Genomic DNA, 23,253 nt, shown 5'->3' with positions numbered 1-23,253 from the left:
TGCTCTCTAAGGCCAGAGGAAGCTATGGTCTTTTCTCTTTTTTTTTTTTTTTTCTGAGACAGGGTTTCTCTGTGTAGCTTTGTAGATCAGGCTGGCCTAGAGCTCACATAGATCTGCCTGCCTCTGCCTACCAAGTGCGGGGACTAAAGGCGTGTGCCACCACCTCCTGGTACAGAGGAACATATGGAATCTCCTGGACAAAAGTTACAGTGGGATATGAAACTTCCAGACTTGGGATCGGAACTGAAGTCAGGCCCTCGGGAAGAGCAGCAAGCGCTCGTACGTGTTGCGCCGTCTTTCCAGCAAGCGCTCGTACGTGCTGTGCCGTCTTTCCAGCCCATGTGCTAGGTGTTTTGGTATAAGATATGAAGTTGATTTTAACCCAGTAATCAGGTGACTCTCTAAATTTGAGGCCAGCCCGGTCTACAGATATACCCTGGAGCGTTTGAAGGTCATGTGCAAGGACGCCCTCCGCGGAGAGTGCTGCAGAAATTCTCATCCTGGCTGACCTCCACAGCGCAGATCGGGCAGTGGATTTCATCAGCTACCATGCTTTGGATGTCTTGGAGACCTCTGGGTGGGAGCCGAGGGTGGTGTCCCATCCCCACTTAGTGACTGAAGCACACCGTTCTCTGGCTTCAGCACAGTGCCCTTTCCAAGCAAACCCCTGCAGCGGTCCTAAGATCCTGCCAGTTGTGAGACTTCATTTATTTTCTGGAAGCAGCAGCCACAGTTGCTGTCACTGACCAGGTAGACAGCGCAATCTGTGGAGCTTTTACTCTGTGTCAGGGGCAAGACTGCATCATGACCCAGAATTTAAAGCAGCACTAAATGACTTAGGGGAATGCGGGGGGGGGGGCAGGACTCAGGGTTACTCCCCCTAGTGAAAACTCTGTTGCTGTGTCACCCTATTCTCTTGGGCCTGACCAAGTTTGACATTGGAGTTCAGTTTAGGCTCTGGCCTCAAGCACACCCCAGCAGTGGTACTTTTGCCTCAGCAGAACAAATCGTCAGGTGCCTGGAGCAAAAAGGGAAAAAAATGGACATTTAGTTTTTTTTGTTTTGTTTGGTTTGGTTTTTTTTCGAGACAGGGTTTCTCTGTGGCTTTGGAGGCTGTTCTGGTACTCGCTTGGTAGTCCAGGCTGGTCTCGAACTCACAGAGATCCGCCTGCCTCTGCCTCCTGAGTGCTGGGATTAAATGCGTGCGCCACCAATGCCCAGCTGGACATTTAGTTTTAAGAAAGGGAAAAGAAGAATTTTTTTCAAAAGTCAGTTTGTGGATTCCAGTAGCATTTTATGTTGAAAGAAACAAATCTTGTCCTACCAGCTGTGCTGAACACCTCGCTATCATACAAGCATCGGAAGAGCTCTCTGGTTCGCACTTAAAGTTTGCAAGAACAGAGCACATGCTTTTATCCTTTTATGAAAAGCGGCCCATGAAGGCAAGGGAGAAGGAGTTATCTGATCTGCAAGATGAGTGTTTTGGTGGTAGTGACTTTTGCAAAAATCTTTATTGGTATTGAAAACTGGAAAAAATAATTCATCCAGAATTCATACAGTCTGGATAAGAACTATGGTTCTGCTTTTAGATATTGTGGAAAATGGGTTTTGTGTTTTGTTTTGTTTTTTGGCATTTTTCTCTGATTTTATTATTTCTTCTCTTCCCCCTCCCTTTTTTAAAAAGAAAGAAAGGAGGAGGAGGAGGAGGAGGAGGAGGAGGAGGAGGAGGAGGAGAAGAAGAAGAAGAAGAAGAAGAAGAAGAAGAAGAAGAAGAAGAAGGAGAAGAAGAAGAAGAAGAAACAAATTCAGAAAACACTTAAAACAAAGAAGAGAAAAAGAAATGCTAACTTTGCCTGCACAGGAACCAGTCCTGTCATTTCTGAGCAGCCCTCCTCCAAAGGGGGGGAGCTCCAAATGTTAATTTTTTTCTTTTAAAAGAAGATATGAGGTTGAAATCTATCTTATCTTTTTTTTAAGTAGTAACCTAGTTTCAGATGTATCTGCTTTGTTTTTGGTGCTAACGAGTGAACCCAGGGCCTGTCACACTAGTACTTCTTGTGGAGGCTTCCCCAACAAGCCATCTTAACCAGATTCCACCCCTAACGTGATAAAATGGGATGCTGTTCATTCAATTTCTTCCCTTCCTCCCCTTTTTAAAGTGTTGTTTTTATTTTAAAGATTTATTTAATATGCATTAGTGTTTTGCTTGCATGTATGTCTGTATGAGGGTGAATGATATCCTGGGACTGAAGTTATAGACTGTTGTGAACTGCCATGTGTGTAAGGACTCAGGCATCATGCTGGCCTGCCCCTGTCACCTGGCAGAATGCATTCAGGCAGTACCCTGGTCAGCCTAGGGTTCCATGACTGCTAGTTTGCATACAGGTGCAAATGACCCCTTTAAAAGAAAGACCCCTGCCCACTTATGCTCTCCCTCTCCTTCTCCCTCCTCTCCCTTTCCCTCTCCCTCTCTCTCATTTTTTCGAGGCAGAGTTTCTCTGTATTGTTTTGAAGGCTGTCCTGGAACTCGCTCTGTAGACCAGGCTGGCCTCGGACTCACAGAGATCCATGTGCCTCTCACTTGTATGTGTCTGGGCACCACCTACCTGTAAGTGTCTTCAGAAACCAGAAGAGAACATTAGATCTTCTGGAAATGGAGTTACAGATAGTTGTTAGTCACCATGTGTGATGGGAGATGTTATTCTGTATGTTTCTCTTATTGGTTGATGAACAAAACACTGATTGGCCAGGCAGGAAGATAGGTGGGGTTAAGAGACAAGGAGAATTCTGGGAAGTGGAGGAAGAAAGTCATCATGTGAGCCCAGGAAGAGAGGATGCCAGTCAGGCGTTCTCCAGTAAGATAAGACCATGTAGAAATACATACATGAGTAGTTATGGATTAATAATTTAGACAGAGCTAGCCAATAAGAAGCCCAAGCTACCAGCCAACAGTACTATAATTAATATAGTGTCTGTGTGTTCATTTGGGGCTGACACATTTGTGGGACCAGGCTGGTGGGAAGAACCATCCGTAACACATGTGGGTGCTGGGAACTGAACCCTGGTCCTCCACAGGAGCCTAACTGCTATTAACCACTGAGCCATTTCTCCAGCCCCCCCACCCCACTCTCTTTGGTTTCATGTGTCTTAGGCCGGCTGAAAACTCCTTATGTATCTGAGGATGACCTTGAACTTCTGATTCTCCCACTTCCTCCTTCCAAGTGCTGGAATTACAAGCATGTACCGCCACACCCAGTTATAGTTTTTCCCCTTCTTGTTCTGTTTTATTGATTTGGTGAAGGAGGTGCTGTATTTTAGTGGTGACCTCTGGAGTCAGATTGTCTGGTTCTGTTTCGTTTTCCTCGTGTGCTAACAGAGGCAGTAATAGCATGTGTTTTGTATGGCTGTTGTAATGACTGGATGAGCTAATGCAGGCTCAGCACTCTCCATGGCGCTTGGCACCTAGCAATCCACTGGTGAATGTCTCCTGCTCCAATCATCCCCATCTGCCCATTCCTGTGCCAGCAAAATAGAACAGAGAGATCTCCTAGAGTGCTTAGCATTACTAGTTCATGACCTTGGGCAAACTACTTATCCTTATAGTTTCTGGGTCTCGGTTTCTTCATTCGCAGAGGACCTCGGTTTGGTTCCCAGAACCCACGTCAGGAGCTCACAACTGCCTGGTACTCCAGCTCCAGGGAGTCAACACACTCTTCTGGACTCTGCAAGTAGCAGAACACATGTCTGTCTGTCTGTCTCTCTCTCACTCACACACACACACATGTACACACACACACACACACACACACACACACACACACACACACACGCATACACATTAATAAAAATTTAATTGTCCCCTGAGTGAATTTTTCTGCCTGAGATCATTGTGGAGTTGTTTTTATTTCTGAAGAGCTAAAGCTGGAAGGTTGGAAAAGATGCAGAATACTAAGCTTATTTCTCTAGTTCTGACCTAGCAGGGGTCTAACCAGGCCTGTGTCTGCCTCCCTCCTGAGGAGACCTAAGGCCCCTTCTGTCAGCATCGCTTTCCCTCCTGTAGGCTGACAGGGGACCACGGAGCAGCCAACAAGCAAGCCTTTGGGTGGGTGTGGACAAAGACCATGGGGTTAGAAGAAGCCTGGGCATCTCACCACATAGGAGCGGGCTCGACACCAGCACTACTGCTTCTGTCCCCTCTTTTCTCCTGGAGGAGGATAAGGGAGAGCCTGTGTGAGACACGTGTCCCAGTAGGGGGTCATCAGTGCTGCAGGTGGGGGAGCGTTTTTCTTTAAGCAAAACAATTTTCTTGCCAGGCGGTGGTGGCACACGCCTTTAATCCCAGCGGTCTAGAGACCTCATGAGCTTTCCGCTTCCATGTTGGCATGTCTCAACCCTAGACAAAGAACTACAGGCAACTAAGGGATCTTAGAGCAGGAGGAACAGTCTTCCCCAGGAGGGCACGCCAAATGGCCAGCACCCAAAATACATACAAGTAACATGATACTGACTGAACAGGTTGCATTTGTATATCAGGAATGTATGCGCACATGCACACACATAATAACAATGAAAGAGAAAGAGGCTGGGGCTGGAGAGATGGCTCAGAGGTTAAGATCACATACTGCTGGGCTGGAGAGATGGCTCAGAGGTTAAGAGCACCGACTGCTCTTCCAGAGGTCCTGAGTTCAATTCCCAACAACCACATGGTGGCTCACAACCATCTATAATGAGATCTGGTGCCCTGTCTGACCTGCAGGCATATATGCTGTATACATAATAAATAAATCTTAAAAAAAAAAGATCACGTACTGCACAGTTCAAGGGGATGTGGGGATGTGCTACCCTCTTCTGACCTTGGGTGTACACACACACACACACACACACACACACACACACACACACACACACACACACGGTGTATAAGTACATGCAGGCATAACATTGATACACATAGAATATAAATGTAAATTAAAGAGGCCATGTATTTGAAAGAGAACAAGGGAGAGATTGTAGGAAGGAAATGGAAGGGGAAGTCATACAATTAGACTCTCAAAACTTAAAAAAATATGCAGGTGGTGGTGGCATCGCAAGCCTTTAATCCCAGCACTCAGGAGGCAGAGACAGGTGGATCTCTGTGAGTTTGAGGCCAGCCTGGTTCACAGAAGGAATTCTAGGACGTTCAGAGCCACACAGTGAGACCACTCCTCAAACCCCACCCAGTCTTCCCAAAAATAAAAGTTTTGAGGCCATGTGGTGGTGGCACACTTGGGAGGCAGAGGCAGGCAGAAATCTAGATTTCAAGGCTAGCCTGGTCTACAGAGAAAGGGAGTTCTAGGACAGTCAAGGCTACACAGAAAAACCCCTTCTCAAAAGACAGAAACAAATAAAAAGTTTTGAGGATGAATCAGGAGTTTGTGCCAGGCCTGTTACTCTGTAAAATCTGCTTTGTTAGCCAACATCAAGGACACAGGGCTAAGAAACTCCCTTTTCTAAAGTGACAGACACAAACTACAACTTTGCTATTTGAAATCAGTCGATGAAAATGGCACATCCTACACTTGCCTGGTAGTCTGAGTAGTGTAGATTACTTTCTTTTTATTGTTCTTTTTTTTTTAAATAATAATTGCTGATAAACGATGAAGGCTTTGAGAAAATAAGGTTTTTTGGTTTTGTTTCTTGTAGACATATTTTTCTTTGGACCACCAATTCACAAATAATAACATGGAGACTTATTATTAATATTCAAGCACAGCTGATAGCTTAGGCTTGTTCCACTAGCTCTTATGACTTAAATGAACCCATTTCTATTCATCTACATTCTGCCATGTGACTTGTGGCTTTCTCCTCTCCTCCTGCGTGTCTTTCTCGCTCTGCATCTGGCCGGTGACTTTGCTCTCTTCTTCCCAGGGCTCTCTCTGACCAGAAGTCCCACCTATACCTCCTGCCTAGCTATTAGCAGTTTAGCTTTTGTTTACTTAATTTAATTTTTACATTCCAACCCCAGTTCCCCCTCCCTCCTCCCCTCCTACTCTCTCCACTCCCCTCTCCTCCCATCTGCTGCATGGAGAGTAAGGTCTCCCCTAGGAAGCTTACTAAGTCTGTCCCATCATCTAGCTGAGGCAGGACCAAGGCACCTCCCCACCCCCACATCCCTGTGTCTATGCTGGACAAGGTATCTCTCCATATAGAATGGGCTCCATGGCAGTTTCGCTTTTTATTAAACCCATCACAATGACACACCTTCACACAGTATAAAGGAATCTCCCCCCTTTTTGTCTAAATAAAAAAAAGTTTTAACTGTAACACAGTAAAACTGCAGTACAATAGGAACAATTATCAGGTAAGAATTAACATTTACAATGTCCAGGCCATTTGTATTTGACAAATTTAGAGAAAATATTCCATTATCTACTCTCTTGATGAGTCCAAAGTTTTATACTTAAAACTATCTTTTTTTTAGACCTTAAAACATTTTCTTAGGTAAACAATTTAAGTGTTCATGTTTCTCAACCTTGTAAACTTTACATCTCTTATGTAAGTTTCTTTTCTGAATTTAGTAACAAGGAAAACTGTAAAACTATAACTATCTAGTCTTCAATCTCCATCAGAGGCCCAAGAAGGATAAAATATTACTTGAATAAACAGGAAGTTCAGAGCAAACAACTTCCAAAACTATAGAAATGACAGAAACAGCTAGGTGGTGGGGCATTCACCCAAGTGTCTTCTGCAATATTGGGGCATCCATCTTTGGCCTATAGGCCTCCAATATCTGACAAACTTCTGTGAAGCAGGACTTTTGAAGGACTATCCTAGCTTGTCTTGGCAAAGTCTGGCAGATATGTTCCTTTGTGTCCTGCTTGTCCAATTTGGACAGCATACCGTCAGGAGTTGAGGCAAGGGCTGTTTCTTGCTCAGTGGCTAACTTTTGCAAAAAAGAAAGCAAACTCCATATGGAGGTTCTTCAATGCCCATCATTCTTTTTTTGAGGTCGATTGGTGATGCCAGAAGCAGACATGCCTCACTGTCATAAAAAGCCTTATGTTATTAAAACATTTTAAATATCACATTCTGTAGGTCTTTGAAATGTTTGAAGATCACCTATCTAAAATATATCTTTGTATGACCTTCAAAATATACCGAACATGACTATAAGTTTGATTGTTATAGATGATTAACTATTAATCTGTATTTCTTTACTATCCAATAAGCTTTCAAGTACTAAAATTATATTACATTTTTAAATGAGCTGTAAAGGTACAATATCTTTTTTGTTTTGTTTTGGTATTTTGTCTTTCAAGAAGGCTTTCTCTGTGTAGCCCTGACTATCCTGGAACTTACTCTGTAGACCAAACTGGCCTCAAACTCAAGAGATTCACCTGCCTCTACCTCCTGAATTCTGGGATTAAAGGTATGCACCACCACTACCTGGCTATTATTTTTTTTGTTTTGTTTTTGTTTTTTTGAGACAGGGTTTCTCTGTATTGTTTTGGAGGCTGTCCTGGAATCGGCTCTGTAGACCAGGCTGGCCTCAAACTCACAGAGATCCGCTTGCCTCTGCCTCCCGAGTGCTGGGATTAAAGGCGTGCGCCACCACCGCCCAGCCTATTATTTTTATTTTTAAAGACTTTATCTTGTTATTTATAAACTATTTTTTCTATGACTGCCTATACCCATTTTCTTTAATTTTAAGCCTATGAACATGTTTGAAACCCACTGTAACCTGTTCAGAAGCTTTTTTCTGTCTGGATCTGTCTTTACTGAGCATTTGTAGCATTCTCTGATGGCTTGAGACAAGTCTTAAACTGCTATGTCAGATGTCTTCAAAGCTCAGCTTAGCGCATGGCACTGGCAGCAGGCTCAAGCCATGGACAGCAACGGTAACTGCGTCTCTATATACCACTAAGCACCAGCCAACCTGAGAAACTGTAGGACTAGGAAACTACATCTGGCTCTTTGTCCAGAACTGTCCTTAGCTATCTGAGGCCCTATGTTTGGATATCCGAGGCCCTCATTGGGTGCCATATGCAGTCAGATTTTCCTTTGGGCTGCCAGCTCACAGAAATGACATGGAGACTTATTATTAATGAAAGCTCGGTTAGGCTTGTCCCACTAGTTCTTGTAATTTAAGTTAACCCATTTCTATTCACCTACATGTTGCCATACGACTCATGGCTTTTACCTCTTTTCCTGCGTGTCTTGGTCTCAGTGTCCAGCTGGTGACTCAGTCTTTCTTCTTCCCAGAGTCCTCTCTGTCCAGGTGTCCCTGCTATATCTCCTGTCTAGCTATTGGCCATTTAGCTTTTCATGAAACCAACCCATCTTCACTCAGTGTAAAGGAATATTCCTTAGCAGTTTCCATTTTATTTTATATGTGTAGGTGTTTTGTCTCATGTATGCCTGTGTTCTAAGAGGGCACCAGATCCCCTGGAACTGGATTACAGACTGTTGAGGGCATCATGTGGGGGCTCTTAACTGCTGCGCCATCCCTCCAGCCCTGTGGATTACTTTTTGGCATACCAAAGTAGTCTAGATTTCCAAATCCATGCACAAAACTCTGGACAGTGGATCTTTGAACATTACATTCTACTTTTATCTTCACTCTGTCGTTTCTAAGTGGACCTTCAATCCACTCAGATCAGATTTTTTTTTATTAGGATCTTCCTTATGTAGCTCACATTGGCCTTGAACTTGGAGTAATCCTCCTGGGTCCTGGTATTTTAGGTATAGACCATCTTTCCTGGTTTAGTCAGGACTTCTTGTTTCCTTGTTACTCTTCTGCCTGTCTTGAGCCCAACAGAATTGCTTCAGGTTGGGTGTGACGACACGTGCCTGCAATCCTTGTACTTGGAAGCAGAAGCTGAAGTATCAGGGCCATTCCCAGAGCATGTCATGCTCTCTGCCAGCCTGGAGTACATCAGACTCTGCCTCAAAGCCAAGCAAAACAACACAAAACCAAACCCAGGCTGGAAAGATGGTGCACTTGCTGCTTTTCCAAAGGATCACAGTTCGGTTCCTAGGACCAGTGTCACACAGCACAGCTCACAGCTGCTTGTAGCTGCAGCTCAGGGCATCTGATATCCTCTTCTGGCCTCTGCAGGCACCTGAATGTACATAGCACATGCTCACACAGACACACAAAAATAAAAGCTTTAGAGCCAAACAAAACAAAAACCAAACCAAACGAAAAACCCTCCTGTTTTATTTAAATTGGAATTCGAAAGCCTACCCTTTATCGTATCTTCAATGATCCTTTCTTTTGTTTAGTTGCCCTGGAATCATAGGTATGTGCCATTCTGACCATGGCCAGCCTGTTTCTTTCAGACGGGGTCTCAAATTGGAATTCAAGGTCATTCTGAGTAGTTAGTAAAATCTTTTTCAAAATAAAAAGGGCTCAGTGGTTGAGTGTTGCCTAGCAGGTGTGAGGCGGCACGTTCATCTTCAGTATTGGGAAGAATGCTTGAATAATTGAGTGGGGTTTCTGCGCTGGAGAACTGAGTTTAAGAGGGACAATATTACATTCCCATCTTACAGCAACGTTTTGGCGTATCCTCAGACTTTCCACAAATTCCCCCCAGCCTAGAGCAAAAGTTCTTCTGGACTTAGCCTGTGCGAAGAGCGGTCTGTAACTTTCCCGGACCTGAGCGCGGCCGGAAGTTCCCCAGGCGTTGTCAGGAGAACTACAGTTCCCAGAAGGCAATGCAGAGGAAGGGAGGGAGTAGAAGAGGACTTCCGGGCGCTGATGCGGACCTTGTCAGCGCGACGTTCAGAGGTACGCTTAGGTGGCGGGCTTAGTGGAAAGGGGAAAGAGGGTGGTAGTGACTGGGGATGATTTTCAGATGCAGAGCGGGGAATGGTAGAAAGGATCGCTAGCCTTGCTTTCTCTCCTTGCAGGGACCATGACGAAGTTAACCCAGTGGCTTTGGGGACTGGCGCTCTTGGGCTCTGCCTGGGCTGCCCTGACCATGGGAGCTCTGGGCCTGGAACTGCCTCTCCCCTGCCGGGAGGTCCTGTGGCCACTGCCTGCCTACCTGCTGGTGTCCGCTGGCTGCTATGCCCTGGGCACTGTGGGCTATCGTGTGGCCACCTTTCACGACTGCGAAGACGCCGCCCGAGAGCTGCAGAGCCAGATCCTGGAGGCGCGAGCAGATTTAACCCGCAGGGGGCTACACTTCTGACACCTTCGCCCATTCCTGTCCGGACAACCTTCCTCATTCCCTATTAAAGCGAAGTTTTATTTTCTAACCTGGTTTGGTTTTGAGTATGGAGGATGGCTCCTGGGGGCTCTGTATACCAGAAGTCAAGAAATGCGAGGCGGGAGGCCACCTTCCCAGGCTTTACCTTTGCCTGTTGGTGGTATTCTGTCCCCTTCTCAGAGTTTTATCTATTTATTTATCTCATGCATCCCAGACTGGTCTTGAACCCAGACATATGGTCTTGGATGATTCTGACTCTCTATCTCTTATCTCCTCTAATTACAGGCTAAACCACCACGACTAGATTATGTGGTGCTGGGGAATCGAACCTACTGGGCTTCAAACATGTAAGCCCTCAACTGAGCTACTTCCCCAAACATGTTTTATTTGTTTAGATGTTTTACTAAGTAGTCCAACTTGGTCTACAACTGGCAGGGTTGCCCAGGCTGCCCCAAACTTGTCCTCTTGCCTCAACCTTTTAGTTTGTTCAAGAGTTTCCCTGTGCAGCCCTGACTGCCCTGGAACTCCACTGTAGACCAGGCTAGCCTCAAGGCAGAGATCTGCCTCCCCAGTGCAGGTATTAAAGGTATGCGCCACCACCAGGCTCTGCTGGGATTCCAGGCTTCCCACACAAGGCCAGGCAAGAAGGATATACACCGAACACCCTTTTATATATATATATATATAACTTTCAAGTTTTTTTCTTTTTAAAATGTCTTCTGGGTCTGTGTGGCTTCTGGTTCTCTCAGACACCTTTTCTGAGGCAATCCTCAATCCTAGGTGCCCACCAGGAAGGTTGAAAGCCATGAAGAAAGCACAAACCCTACAGGCAGGGGTGGGGAACACTTTATTTTAAGGCACATTCTAAAGATACCACCTCAACCTTCAAAATGAGAAAAGATAATCTCTTTAAGAAAAATGTGATTTCATCCCATAGGTCCCATCTGATCTATGTAAAGGTCCTTCTTTGATCCCTGTATTTTAAAAATCAGCCTTTTTCTCACAACCTATTGCACCCATGGAATTGGTCAGGGGGACCGGCAGAGGCAGGAGCTCTTTGGTGTCACGTTGGCCCTAAGGCGGCTGTGGTCAGGTTTGCAGAAGGCGGTATTTCCTGTCATGTTCTGGGGGATACTTGCAGAAAAGCCCAAGGCGGACCAGGCTGGTCAGGATCCCTGGAAGGTTGGGTACCTGGGAGCACAAAGCTGTGGTAAGACAGGAACTAGTCCCTGCTTTGCAGACTCCGTCCCATCCAGGGTCTTACCGTGATGTACGGGTCTCCGAGTCGAACCCCGTAGATGGACCAGGAGGAGGAGGAAAGGAAGGTGGCCACGGTGAGTGAGAAGGAGAGACGCTGGGTTGACTTAGTCTTAATGATCTTGGCCTGAGGCAAAAGCACTCCTGGTTCAGGCTCACAGTGGCATTCCTGAACCCTAGCCTAAGAACTCCTCGTGGAAAAAAGACCCAAATCCCTCTAACCTTTGACCCAGCTCTCTCCTGCACCTCACTCGCCCCCTCTACTGCCTGGCCTTCTTCCAGGAGCTGGGTCTTTCCCTCTGGGGTATCAGCCAGGCTCTGGCTAAGGCGGCCCAGCCCCTCTGACCTCCCCTGCCCCGTGGCCACCCCACTCACCAGGTCAGCCAGCGGTGAGAGGTACATGCTGATGGTAAAGACACTGCAGAAGAGGCCTAGCTGCTGAAGCCGGGCCTCAAGGTCTGGCACCAGAAGCCAAAAGTAGCCATAACCCAGGAGCAGGACCCCCAGCAGGGCCGCAGTCTGCAGGAGCACAGCGTGCTGCAGAGGAGAAGCGTCTTACTGGCATCTGAGCCAGAGCACTGATTTCTCTCTGGGACCGCTCCATCCTCCTTCGTCCATGCTCTGATGGGGAAATCAGCCTTTATCCCAGCCTTCATTCATGTCTCTATCACCAATCACCCGAAGGAAGTCTCAGCCACACAACACTGGAGGCCTCCAGGGAAGGGAAAATTATCTTTTCATGTGAGCCTCAAACATACAGAAAGAGACTAACGGACTTTTTTGTGATCGAATGGGAAATCGGAGCTAATGGCCATTCTTAGCCACTGGCCCTGGTTCTAACCCTAAAGGAACCATCAGAGACAGTCCAGCCCTTTCTCCCCAGCCTGTTGGAGAGAATAGGTTAGTACTGGGACCACTGGGCTAGGTAAGCCACCAGCCCTGTGAGCAAGGGTTTGACAAAGGGTGGCTGTGTGTGTGTGTGTTTTGTAGGGTTGGCTCCAAGGGAAGGAGAATCAGAAGGGCATTCTAGGAAAAGGAAGTACTGCCATCCTACTGGTCTTCCAGGAAACGGTGTCTGCTCTGCTAACATGGCTGGGCGAGCAGCAGAGGTGGGTGCGAGGGAGGGCCTCTACCTTCTGAGGGCTGTAGTGCAGATATACCAGGATATAGAGCGTCTGGAGCACAGCACCCACGGTATTGACGATGATGAGGGTCCCATCTCCCTTCAAGACTCCATAACTCAGCCAGCCCAGGTTGCTGTGAGGGGAGGGGGTTTACGGTCCAAGGGGCTGAGTGTGGCAGGGGTCCCCAGGGTCCTCCTGAGCCTCCCTCAGCCTTTCCCGCCACAGCCAACAATGCTCTCACTTGACATCCGTGGTGAGAAAAGGCAGGAATTGGATGCTGTCCACGCTCCGTGTCCTCTGCATGTGCCTGAGGTCCGAGCTGGAAGGGGACCCAAAGGGAATTGTTAGGAATGGGCGGCCGATTCCTCAGGGCTTGTCACCCACCCTGAACAACAACAAGCAGATCTCCCCGCTCGGGCCGAGGGGCCAGCCTCACTCTCGCACCCCGGATCACCCAACCGTATTCCACTTTCATTCTGGCTGGAAATTGTAGCCACGTCTCCTGCCTCCTTTGCTTTCCTGGTTTACTGGTCCTCTCCCCAGCCCAGTCCATCCGTGCTCTCACAGGCCAGTGGAGAACATGCCCAGGGTGAAGAGCACGCAGGCACCGGAAAGGAAAGAGTCTGCCACGCCGCCCGCCTCCATCCCACCGGAGTCGGTTCCCTCGCCCAGCGCTGCGCACTCGAGCTGTTTAGGCCCAGCGCGGGCGCCCGCGAAGCCCCGCCCCTCCCCGCGGACCCGCGCCGGAACCCGCCCTCGCCAGAACTGCACCGGAACTCGGGGCCTCGGCCACACCAGCGCTGCGTGCTGGCGGGGTGCTTGGCTGTTGTGTGCGAGCCTGGTTCCCGAGCCTCCTCTTCGGATTGTGCTTAATGCTTTTAGTAGGGACCATGCATTTGTCCCCTCCTCCCACTCCGCTCACCCTTGAGTCATCTAGGCCACTAGCCTCAACGTCTGTGTTCCTATATGTCCTTGTACGCCAGAAGACAAACACCAGATTTAGTCCCACCCAGTCTTCAGCGGGCCATATCAGAACCTTGGGAGGTTCCCCCGGAGGTTACTGAAATCTTGTTAGCCTGTCCCTTAAATAGCAGGAATTGCCAGGCGGTGCCCATCTTCCTTCAGATACAACCTGCCCTCTCCATGGACAACCCTACCCTGGCCCCCTGTTCCAACATACTTGCTGCTGGGAACTTTCCCTCCCAGCCTCCCACGCAGCGCTGCTGGTGGGGCTGTGCACATGCTTCAGCTGGCTTCCAGCTCCCTGACTCACCCAGACAGCATGAGTACCTGTGTGGTATGCCAAAGCCCTGCGCTTGAGGCTGATGAGTGGGATAGAGTTGGACAGGAAGAACTTCACAGAATGGGGTGCGGAGAGGAATCCAGCAAACTACTACAGGGAATTCTCCTGTACACCCCCCAGAGGAGGAAAAATACCCTCCCTCCCTTTGACCTGGTAAGAGCATGTGTTTCTTAGGAAGAGAAAGAAATTAAAACCAAATTGTGTCACATCTTTTTTTCCCTTGATCTATCCATTTACTTATTTTTGTCTTTTATTTATTTTGTTATTTGTGAGACAAGGTTTCACTGTAGCCCAGCCTGGCATTGAAATTTTGGCAATCTTCTTGCTCAGCCTTCTGAGTGCTGGGATTACAGGCATGAGCCATAATGTTCTGTGCTGCTAAGAATTTAACCCAGGGCTTCACACATAGCAAGTTAGCACTCTACCTTTGTTTGTTTGTTTGTTCTTCAAGACAGACTTTCTCCATGTAGCTTTGGAGCCTGTCCTGGAACTCGCTCTGTAGATCAGGCTGGTCTCGAACTTACAGAGATCTGCTTGTCTCTGCCTCCCGAGTGCTTCTGGTGTTAAACTGAGCCTAACACACAGTAGGGACTATGAAGCCATCAATAGACATAGAAGGGCAGAAAAACATATCCAAAAAAACCAAGAAACATGACTTTATTATGAATCCAAGAACACTGTATAAAAACTCCAGTTGTAGAAATGAGCAGACACAGATGTTTATATACAGACACTGTACATATGGGTCCTGCCCGTTAAGCTACATTCTACACAGACGGTACACATGGGCACTGCCCTTTTGCTATACTCTAAAACCAGTATAGTCCTCATATTGGCACAGCTCCAGGGAATGCTGCCTGAAGGACGGGAGGATGCAGTCGGTGCCTGGCTACAAACCTCTCTGGCAGCTCAGCAGGTGGAGACCTCAGAGAGATGCTGGGTCAGCCCAAGCATGCTGCCTCTCCTGTACCTGGCTCCCACACAGGAAGCTGTGTCAGGCTTTTCCTTTAGTCAGTTCATCTGGACATCACGGCTTCCTCGGGGAAGGGCGTCTTTAGTGTCCAACTGCATGACCTCGGGCTCTTCCAGCTCATCTCCCTCTGGGCCCTGGAACGGGCCAGGCCTGCACAGCTTGACTCTTTGGCTTAAAGGTAGAAATCGCAGGGAAAGGACTGTCCCCACTTCTCTCTCCAGCCCCCTGACGTGGAGGCAGGAATGGCATAGTCAGGCTGGTTGAGCTCCTTTGGGTCGAAACCCTTAATACTGAACCTTCTGAGGCTTCAGGGTGGCAGCTTGTGCATGTTGTGGGAGTGGTTCCCAGGGCTGGAGCTTTGGGGTGCTGATCCCTGCCCTTAGCCCAGTTCCAATCCTTAAGTCAGGCGAAGCATCCGTCTTCACTGAGTTTGCAGCAGCAGCAGCGGGAGGAGCAGCACAGCCCAGACCAGCGGGAAGAGTCGGGGAGCAGCACTCTGACCAACGCTGTGCAGAACTTGAACCTCCGGGTCATCTGCGGGGTGAGAAGGTTAAGTGACCGGCTTCTAGCCCAACGGGATGGAGCCAGCCCCTGTGTGGCACAGGAGCCACTTCTAGCCCCACCCTCCTTGTAGCAAGCCCCTTCCTGTGAGCCCCCTACCTGCTGGAAGTCTCTTCTCCTGAGAATTGGCATGGGCCTGAGGGCTGTGAGCTGAAAGGTAAGAATCACAGTAGATCAGGCATTGCCACGGGAGGCAGAGGCAGCTCCCTTCCCATCCCAGACCACTAGACCCAGCTCAGTATGGGTGGGAGGAGGCATCCATAGGGTCTGACACTCACTGATTTTGCCATTGACAGTCACCTTCAGTTTCAAGCACTGGCTTTCTTGATGGTGGATAGGTTTGGCTGTAAAATAAGTCAATAGGAGTGTTAAGGAAAGAGCCTTTGCTAGAAGAAGTTACGAGTTCAAATCCGACTCTGCTCAGTGTCCTGCTTATTCTAACTAACTAATTAATTAGTTTAGACAAGATTTCACTATGTACCATTGGCTGCCCTAGAATTTGTTATGTAGACCAGGCTAGCTTCAAACTCACAAAAATCTACCTGGCCCTGTCTCCTGAGTGCTGGATAAAAGCACTCAACACCATACCCAACCTTTATTATTATTTTAATGTTTTTTTCTTCCTCTTCAGTGTATGTCGTGGTGCATGTGCGAATGACAGACCACAGATACTGGCCTCCCACCACACTGCATGCTCAGTAAGCCGACTGTTTTCTTTCTTTTTTGGGGAGGGGAGAGATAGGGTCTCTCTATAAAGCCCTTGCAGTCCTGAGATTGACTATGTAGACCAAGCTGGTCTCAAACTCAGAGAAACACGTGCCTATGCCTCTCAAGTGTTGGAATTAAAGGCTTGGACCACCATGTCCCACCAAGGCTAATTTTCTTGTCCCTGCCTTCCGTTACCCTACAGGAGTGCTGGGATTACAGATGTACGCCACTGCATCTGAGCTTCTATGTGGCTTCTGGATAGAATTTAGATTTTTGGGCTTATGCAGCAGCTTTCAGTTCGTTGTTTTTGCTCTTAGGCTCTTTGGACTCTTTGGGGGGACCCACCACCCAGCTCCCAAATAAATCACATACAGAGGCTTATTCTTAGTTATGAATGCCCAGCCTTAGCTTGGCTTGTTTTTTGCCAACTTTTCTTAAATTATCCCATCCATCTTGGGGCTTTTATCTTTCTCTATTCCTGTCTACCGTTTTCTCCTCTTCCTCCATGCCTGGCTGTGTAGCTTTGTAATTGGGTGGCTGTGGCCCCTGAAGCTCTCCCCTTCCTCTCTTGTTCCCCTATCCTTTTTCCTCCCAGAATTCTCCTCCTATTTCTCCTCTCTGCCTCCCAGCCCCACCTATTCCTCTCTTCTGCCTCGATAGTGGCCGTTCAGCTCTTTATCAGACCATCAGGTGTTTTGTTTTAGACAGGCAAAGTAACACAGCTTCACAGAGTTAAGCAAATGCAACATAAACAAAAGTAACACACCTTAAAATAATATTCCCCAATATTAGCTGCTTTTTATTTTTAATTTTTATTTATTTTGGTTTTTCAATACAGGGATTCCCTGTGTAGCCCTGGCTGGCCTTGAACTCAGAGACCCACCTGTCTCTCCTCTTGAGAGCTGGATTAAAGGTGTGGGCCACCACTGTCCAGCCGTCTTACTCCAGCCAACACTGACCCGAAACCTTGTCTGTAGCCCAGCTGCCCTTGGTATTTGTTTTCAGGTTTTGCCTACTTTCTGATCAGTGTTCAGTCCCACCTCTCCTTCTCTGGAACAACACTCAACTTTAGCAGTGGCAGTGACAGGAACATGGACAATGTCCCTTCCACACACACATCCCATCTGTCGTGACTCCCAGCCTGAAACTGGGTGAGGTGTTCACAGTGTGACTTCCCCTTCCCTGGGCCAAAGTCTTCCATGCTGGCCTAGACTCCGCCAGAGAATAAGCCCTGGATGTGGCCTTCACAAAGCCTGGGTCTTGTAACTCTCAGGATTCACCAGCGGGTCTCTGCCACCCTCAGGAGGAAGTTTAGACTCTTACTAATATTTGGGCTCCAAGACTCTGTGCGGTCCACTTTTCAAGCCTATCACTATTTCTTATTTGTCTCTCAGTCCAGGAGCTCCAGGAGCGGCCACTGTCCCTTGTGCATGTGCCACTTGTCCCTGTCATTCCATACTCAGTCATTTCTGTCTTTGACCCGGCAGGTACACAAGTCATTTTCCCAAGTGTCCTGTGTTCGTGTCTGTCACATCACACTCTTCTACTGGCCTGACGGTTTATATGGGTTCCTCCCCAGCTTCCTCGAAGACAGGGCTAGGAGTGTTTTAGTAACTTTGTGCCCATGTGTCAAACAGAGTGCCTAGGACACACGAGGCTTGTTCCTCGTCTGCCGTATGAATGGGAGAAAACCGAGTTGGAGAGGGGCGGGCTCTATGCTACTTGACTCCCCAGGAAGCAAGCACCCAGGCACATCTGCAGCCACCAGTGCAGTGTGACGTGTCCCTTATGTACTCACAGACGTAGTAGTAGCTGTGTCCTTCCTTGAACTCCTTGCCCAAGGTGAAGGGTGTGAAGCGCTGGAATTTCTCGGACAGCTTCTCTGGGCCATGCTTGGCACCAGGCTGGTTGCATTTCCAGCGGACCTGGTCCTTGGACTGGGGCTGGCACGCCACATACTCCTGGTGCTCCACCATGTACAGCGTGTACCGCTCCATGGCAGCGTCTGCCACGGAGTCATCCTCGTAATGTGGGCAGATGATGTCGAGGTAGTCATTCAGCCGCACGTGCACAGTGTAGTCCTCTTCCCGGAACCTGGGCCCATGCAAAGCAGGAGGAAGCAGATTACTCCAGAGTCAGGCCAGAGCCTGGCGCTTCCAGCTGGCCACATCATCCCTCTCACTTCAGCGGGAGCCCCAGAGATTTTTTCCAAAATCTTAACTGTGTTTACCGACCCTGATTTCTTTCGCCTTCCTCCAGCACCTTCAGCCATCCTTTCACCACAGCCCCTCCTACCCGTTCTCCAGATAACATCCACTCAGTATCTCTCAGGTTCCAAAGTACCTTCCGAGCCCCCAGCATTTGCCCAAGGATAGGCAGTTCTGAGTGTTTCTGCAGCCCACTCCCTGCCGTGTTTCCCCGGGTTCTTTTTTAAATGCCATTAGACTTCAGTTTGGGCCCTTCTGGATTCCGGAGCCCAGGTCCCTCTCTCTCGGCCGCGCTGCTGAGCCCCTCAGAGTCTCTCAGATTTCCACTACCCTTCAGCACCCAATCCCTGGTCCAAACCCAGGCTCACAGATAGTAAAACCATTCTTATCAATTTTCTCAAATCTCCCTTTCTTGTCACTCAGGCCTACGTCCTGACCTCCTTGTCCCATTTCCTCGGAGCACCCCCAAACATCCCTGTCTCTTTTACTTCCAAGAGTCACAATTCCACCTTCCCTGATGAAATTCTGCAATTCTTAGACCGGAGCCTACCTCTGCCTTTCCCTTCTCCCCAGGTGGAGTCAGCTCCCCTCCCCCAGCCGCTCCCCCCCAAGCCGTGCAGGCTCCAGCCTGACTGCCCACCAGCCCCTCCCCCCTTAGCTCCAGACACCTGGCTCCAGCCTGGGCAGGGTGTTAGCAGTGGAGAAGTGCTTCCCCCACCCGCTGAAAGCCAGTCAGCCTCTCGAAATCTCCCAAGCACTGCCAGTGAGAGGGTTAGCAGAGCTGGCTGCCAATTTGCTTCAAATCCAAGTCCTTGGCATGGGTGGTGCCCATGGTGATGGTGGGGTTCCATGGTGGCCACCCACTACCCAGGCATCGTGACCCTGTAGAGGCCTGGCCTTGCAACAGCTTGCAGCCTCCAGAACTAGGCTTAGCAGGCCCCTCCCCCACCCTGGGGAAAAGAGAGAGAAGCAGAGGGAGGCTTTTAAAATTCCTCTCCGGAGAGATAAACATAGGAGCCATTTCAGAACAGGTATTTCAGCTCTGGGCCTGGCGTCTTTCCCCCATTCCCGCGATGGGCACTGACTCATGCCTCATCTACCTCTGCTACCCGCCCAGACACTCTTGAGAGCCTGGGAACATTCACTTTGTCAAATGTAAGCAGCCCCAGGACCCCAGGACAGCCCAGAACTGGTTTTGCCCCAGCGCGGGCCTCTAGGAGCGGAGAAGTCTGAATAGTCAGGGTGCCTGTCTCTCCAGGACCGTGGGGGCCCAGGGCCCAGCTCACAGTGGCACCCTTCTCTGACACTGCCTCTGCCTGGAGATCCCAAGGCTAATGCCCACTGCCCTGAGTCACCTGTGCCAACCCTCCACCCGCCCTGCTCGTTGCCAACTCATCTCTTCCCCCAAGCTGGGCCTGGCTAGGCTGCCCATGACCTCCACTCTGCACTGGCTGTCCCACGGCTGTAAATAAGACAGGCATGTGTGCGTCCAGAGGGACGGGGCTGAGCCGTACTTAGTGGGGCATCCTCTGAGGGCACTATCTCCCCCACTTAGCCTGCCTATGACACAGTCTTCATCTGGAAGGGGGGCTACGCGAGTGGTGGAGAAGACAGGGAGGGGGCAAGGAAGAGGCTCCTTCCTGAAAGAGAGGAAACCTGGGAGCTTGGGAACGGAAAAGGCCAGGGTTCCCCCCTCCCTACTCATGGCTTCCTGTCCCCTCCTCCTCCTCCAGCCAACACCTGGCATGGGCATAAACAGGGACTTTGCTCTTTTCCACAGGACAGGACTAGGTCAGGGAGGCAAGGGCTGGCTGGGCCGCTGTGGGACCTCAGGGCCAGCGAGACATTGCCCTTAGGGCCGGCAGCTGGCACTATGCTGCCCTCTGACATGCCCTGGACAACAGGCCCTCAGCAGGCAATGCCAGTGCCAGAGGGAGCTGGCACAGCGTCCACCTCGGGAAGGGGGAGGTGGGCACACTGAGCTGGAGTGGTCCAGTGACACTCTGCGCCCCCACCCTTCAGGGACCAGAGTCTTTTCTCCTTGTCCCACCACACCCCCCTCTCAGGTTTTGCCCAGATGCCATTCCCACAACTTGAGGGAACTCAAGGGCAAGAACAAAGGGTCGGACAGCGCCTTGCTTCCAATACCATTTGCTCCCTAGCCCTAAAACCTGCCCAGGAGAAATTACCTCCTTCCTGTTAGCCCTTTGTAGCCCTGTGAACCCCTCTGCTCCTCCCCCAGCTTTCCAGTGACACCCCTGTCACCAGTTCCTAGGGTGACCACCTTGGCCACTCCCTCGGTCTATCCAGGCACAGCATGTACCTAATTTATGCCACCCCCAAAAAATCTTTGGGGTCACTCTCCAGGGTCACCGTAAATACAGATCTGATACCCGAAACCTAGACCCCCACTAAGGGTCTTCCAGGGTGAGTGCGAGCATCGTGTTTACTCTTGATTCAATAGGTGCCTGTCAGGACACAAATGCTCAAGGGGCACACAAGAAGAGAGGACACAGAAGTTTCGTGGGGGGACTTAAACAGCCCCGGAGGACAGGGCCAATGTTACAGTCTCAAGGCAAACACTCGGCATGAGATCCTTACTTTAGAGCGATGGGATGCCAGAGGGCAGGAAGACAAGGGCTGAAATAGCGCCTGTGCAAGCAGGCACGAGCAGGTTTCTGCCAGGGTCGGGTGTTGCCAGTTACTAAGCGTGGTAAAGACAGAGGTGGGGCGCTACAGAATCCTTCCCACCCCTGGCCTCCTCTCCTAGGCTCAGGCCAGGGGGTGGCCGGGACAGTTACCCTGAGGAAAGGCATTGCCAACCAGGCGCCCAGGCTGCCAGAGGGAGTCTCGGGGCTTACTTGGGATTTGAACTGTTCCAGAAGACGATGTGACGGTCAGCAGCGGCCAGACTGCAGCACAGACCCAAGAGAGGGGCCCAGAGGAACTCCATAGCGTGGGGCCGGGCCGGGCCAGGCCGGGTCGAGAGCTCTGCAGTGTAGGGTTCCCACAGGCTTCTCCACCGTACAGTAGGCACCGCGATCGCAAATCTGGCCTCTTCACTGCTCGACTCCGCCTTTTGGGCCGGCGCCGCCCGACACCCGCCCCGCCCCCGCCCCGCCCGGCGCGCGCTGCCCCAGGGCTTGGTGGCTAGGGAGGTGGAGGAAGGGAAATCGCTCGGGAAGGGGGGGCGCTGCCGCGTCCCCGGGGCCGAGCGCGCTCCGGGGGCTGCACAGATCTCCCCATAGCTGCGCGTTCGCTTACGGGGGGAGGGGGGAGGAGGGGAGACGTCTGTGTGAGGCTCTGTAGGCTTTGTGGGACTGGGCGCAGTCGCAAGCTGGGAAAGGGAAGAACTCACGCGTGTGGGTCTGGGAACCAGCGGCTGCAGGACCCGGCTTTGCAGCGCGGGGTGCCGATCCTGCCAGGGTGCGAAGTGGGGGGTATGCCCACACCTTCCCGAGATTCACACCCAGACCCGCGCACACGCCTTCTCACACTCTCGCTTGCGCCCGCCCCCCCCCTCCCCGCGCCCAGACTCTGCGCTTGGCTGCCCCTCCCCACACAGACGCGGCTGTTTGTTTTTGTTGGGTTTGTCAATGTTGTCTTTGTTCAAGAGATTGTGTCATCGCTTAGATGCCGGGAATAAAGTGCGACGCTGTGTGTGATCAAGTGTGTGCCGTGTGCGGCCAGGGCTAAGGGCGCCTGAGCCCATCAGGACTTTGTGCGAGAGGAGCAGATAGGAAGGACCCTCGGGCTCAGGAGGGGGTCTGCTCTTAATTTCTCAACAGCGCCAAAGTACGCTGATGACCTGTTTACATGTCTCACGTGTGTCTCAGGGGAAACGCGCTCTTGCAGATGGACTGTGGGAATGCGGTCACGAAGGGTGACAAACTAACCGACACTCGTGCATATGGCGTGTGTGGATGCGTGTGATGGCGGGTAGGTGCGAAGACACTTGTGAGTGTGTGCGGAAGCGTGCGAAACGCCTGGCACACGCCTGTGAGCTGTGTGAGGAAGAGGAGAAGCGTGTTTGGGCGTGCGGCGGGGGTAGTTTGGGCCGCGGTGTTTGGCTCCGTCTGACTTGGGTCTCGCAGCCGCCAGGACTTCAGTGCGGGGCTCAGATCCCCTCCCCCGCCCCGTGTAAACAACCTTGCAGGAATTCACCTCTCGAATCAGCAGCTGTCTGGAGAGGGCTGGCGGCGTCTGCGCCTGGGTTGGAGCTGGCGGGCAGGTGTTTGATTAGGCTCGAGTGCGTTCCTGGAGCCGGGAAGTGGAGAGCTGAGTGTGTTTTGGTAGTTTGCGTGTGTGGCTGTGGCCTGCAGGGTTTGAGCGGCCGGGGTTTAGTGCCCTCCCCCCTTCTCTGCGGCTGCGCATCAGGGCACGCCGCGGACCCGGGGCTCTTTGCCGACTCGGGCCCAGCTCTCTGGGCTTCCAGGCCGTTTCATCCTGGCTTTTTACGGCCAGGCCTGGCGGCAGAACCTGTAATTACGCCGGGCCAGGACGCCGCGGCCAGTCCGGCGCTGACCCTGCTGGGGAGGAGCCTGGGGTTGAGGAGGGCTCTGGCCTCCCTCCTCCTCTTCCTCCTCCTCCTCCGGGAGGTGGGCCCTTGTCGTGTCGTCGCTCTCACCATAAATATTTACTAAGCTCCAACTAGGTGCCGCGCCCTGTAACCCGGCTCCTGGGTCAGGGTCCGACTCTGCACAAACACGCGCCACCCGAGAGCACGCCCGCCCTGCGCGACGTGCCGGGGCCCCACGCGGACCCGAGGTGCGGCCCGCCCCTCCCGCCGGGTCCGAAGTTTATCAGCAGCGGCGGAGAAGCGCCTCACGCGCTCTTTGCTCATCTGGAGGAACACCTGGGTGAAGGTCCCCCACGTGCTCCTCGCGGTGCGAGTGCCCTCTCCAAGGTCCCTCGCTTCGCAGGGTTG

At 50.7% G+C, this 23,253-nt stretch overlaps 3 protein-coding genes across 7 annotated transcripts; 1 reads left to right on the top strand and 2 right to left on the bottom strand.

The window, feature by feature from the left end:
* The first annotated feature begins 9,624 nt into the window (after nt 1-9,624).
* Nucleotides 9,625-10,242, top strand: Dpm3 (dolichyl-phosphate mannosyltransferase subunit 3, regulatory). The gene is made up of 2 exons (XM_005080167.4): nt 9,625-9,769; nt 9,892-10,242. The coding sequence occupies exons 1-2, from the start codon at nt 9,697-9,699 to the stop codon at nt 10,173-10,175; spliced, it is 357 nt and encodes a 118-aa protein (XP_005080224.2). The 5' UTR covers nt 9,625-9,696; the 3' UTR covers nt 10,176-10,242.
* Nucleotides 10,243-11,023: 781 nt separating this feature from the next.
* Nucleotides 11,024-13,300, bottom strand: Slc50a1 (solute carrier family 50 member 1). Of its 4 annotated transcripts, none has more exons than XM_005080168.4 (6): nt 13,140-13,300; nt 12,816-12,893; nt 12,584-12,707; nt 11,826-11,987; nt 11,458-11,577; nt 11,024-11,384 (listed from the first exon to the last, which is right to left on the bottom strand). In XM_005080168.4, exons 1-6 carry the CDS (start codon nt 13,217-13,219, stop codon nt 11,283-11,285), a joined length of 666 nt encoding a protein of 221 aa, XP_005080225.1. In that variant the 5' UTR covers nt 13,220-13,300; the 3' UTR covers nt 11,024-11,282. The 4 variants fall into 4 exon arrangements, with proteins under 4 accessions (XP_005080225.1, XP_012976012.1, XP_012976013.1 ...); XM_013120558.3 differs by having other exon boundaries at nt 12,611-12,707; XM_013120559.3 differs by lacking the exon at nt 13,140-13,300 and adding an exon at nt 13,019-13,100.
* A 1,209-nt stretch (nt 13,301-14,509) lies between these two features.
* Efna1 (ephrin A1) lies at nt 14,510-22,673 on the bottom strand. 2 transcript variants are annotated; one of them, XM_040752405.1, is made up of 5 exons: nt 22,491-22,673; nt 17,918-18,213; nt 15,690-15,755; nt 15,511-15,561; nt 14,510-15,384 (listed from the first exon to the last, which is right to left on the bottom strand). In XM_040752405.1, exons 2-5 carry the CDS (start codon nt 18,114-18,116, stop codon nt 15,272-15,274), a joined length of 429 nt encoding a protein of 142 aa, XP_040608339.1. In that variant the 5' UTR covers nt 18,117-18,213; nt 22,491-22,673; the 3' UTR covers nt 14,510-15,271. The 2 variants fall into 2 exon arrangements, with proteins under 2 accessions (XP_040608339.1, XP_040608338.1); XM_040752404.1 differs by lacking the exon at nt 22,491-22,673 and adding an exon at nt 21,188-21,423.
* Between the last annotated feature and the right edge of the window lie 580 nt (nt 22,674-23,253).

Source organism: Mesocricetus auratus, unplaced genomic scaffold (genome assembly GCF_017639785.1).
Source record: "Mesocricetus auratus isolate SY011 unplaced genomic scaffold, BCM_Maur_2.0 Super-Scaffold_100009, whole genome shotgun sequence".
Classification (NCBI taxonomy): Eukaryota; Metazoa; Chordata; class Mammalia; order Rodentia; family Cricetidae; genus Mesocricetus; species Mesocricetus auratus.
Note: the sequence above shows the minus strand (reverse complement) of the source record. Positions and strands in the feature narration are given on the sequence as shown.

Coding starts and splice junctions, on each gene's coding strand:
- Dpm3 (XM_005080167.4), top strand. CDS start 9,697: ATGCAGAGGAAGGGAGGGAGTAGAAGAGGACTTCCGGGCGCTGATGCG. Junction 9,770..9,891: donor TGTCAGCGCGACGTTCAGAG/GTACGCTTAGGT, acceptor CTCTCCTTGCAG/GGACCATGACGAAGTTAACC.
- Slc50a1 (XM_005080168.4), bottom strand. CDS start 13,219: ATGGAGGCGGGCGGCGTGGCAGACTCTTTCCTTTCCGGTGCCTGCGTG. Junction 12,894..13,139: donor GGCATGTTCTCCACTGGCCT/GTGAGAGCACGG, acceptor GTCCCCTTCCAG/CTCGGACCTCAGGCACATGC. Junction 11,988..12,583: donor TGCACTACAGCCCTCAGAAG/GTAGAGGCCCTC, acceptor TCTCCTCTGCAG/CACGCTGTGCTCCTGCAGAC.
- Efna1 (XM_040752404.1), bottom strand. CDS start 21,279: ATGGAGTTCCTCTGGGCCCCTCTCTTGGGTCTGTGCTGCAGTCTGGCC. Junction 15,756..17,917: donor ACACAGCTACTACTACGTCT/GTGAGTACATAA, acceptor CTTATTTTACAG/CCAAACCTATCCACCATCAA. Junction 15,562..15,689: donor GACTGTCAATGGCAAAATCA/GTGAGTGTCAGA, acceptor CTTACCTTTCAG/CTCACAGCCCTCAGGCCCAT.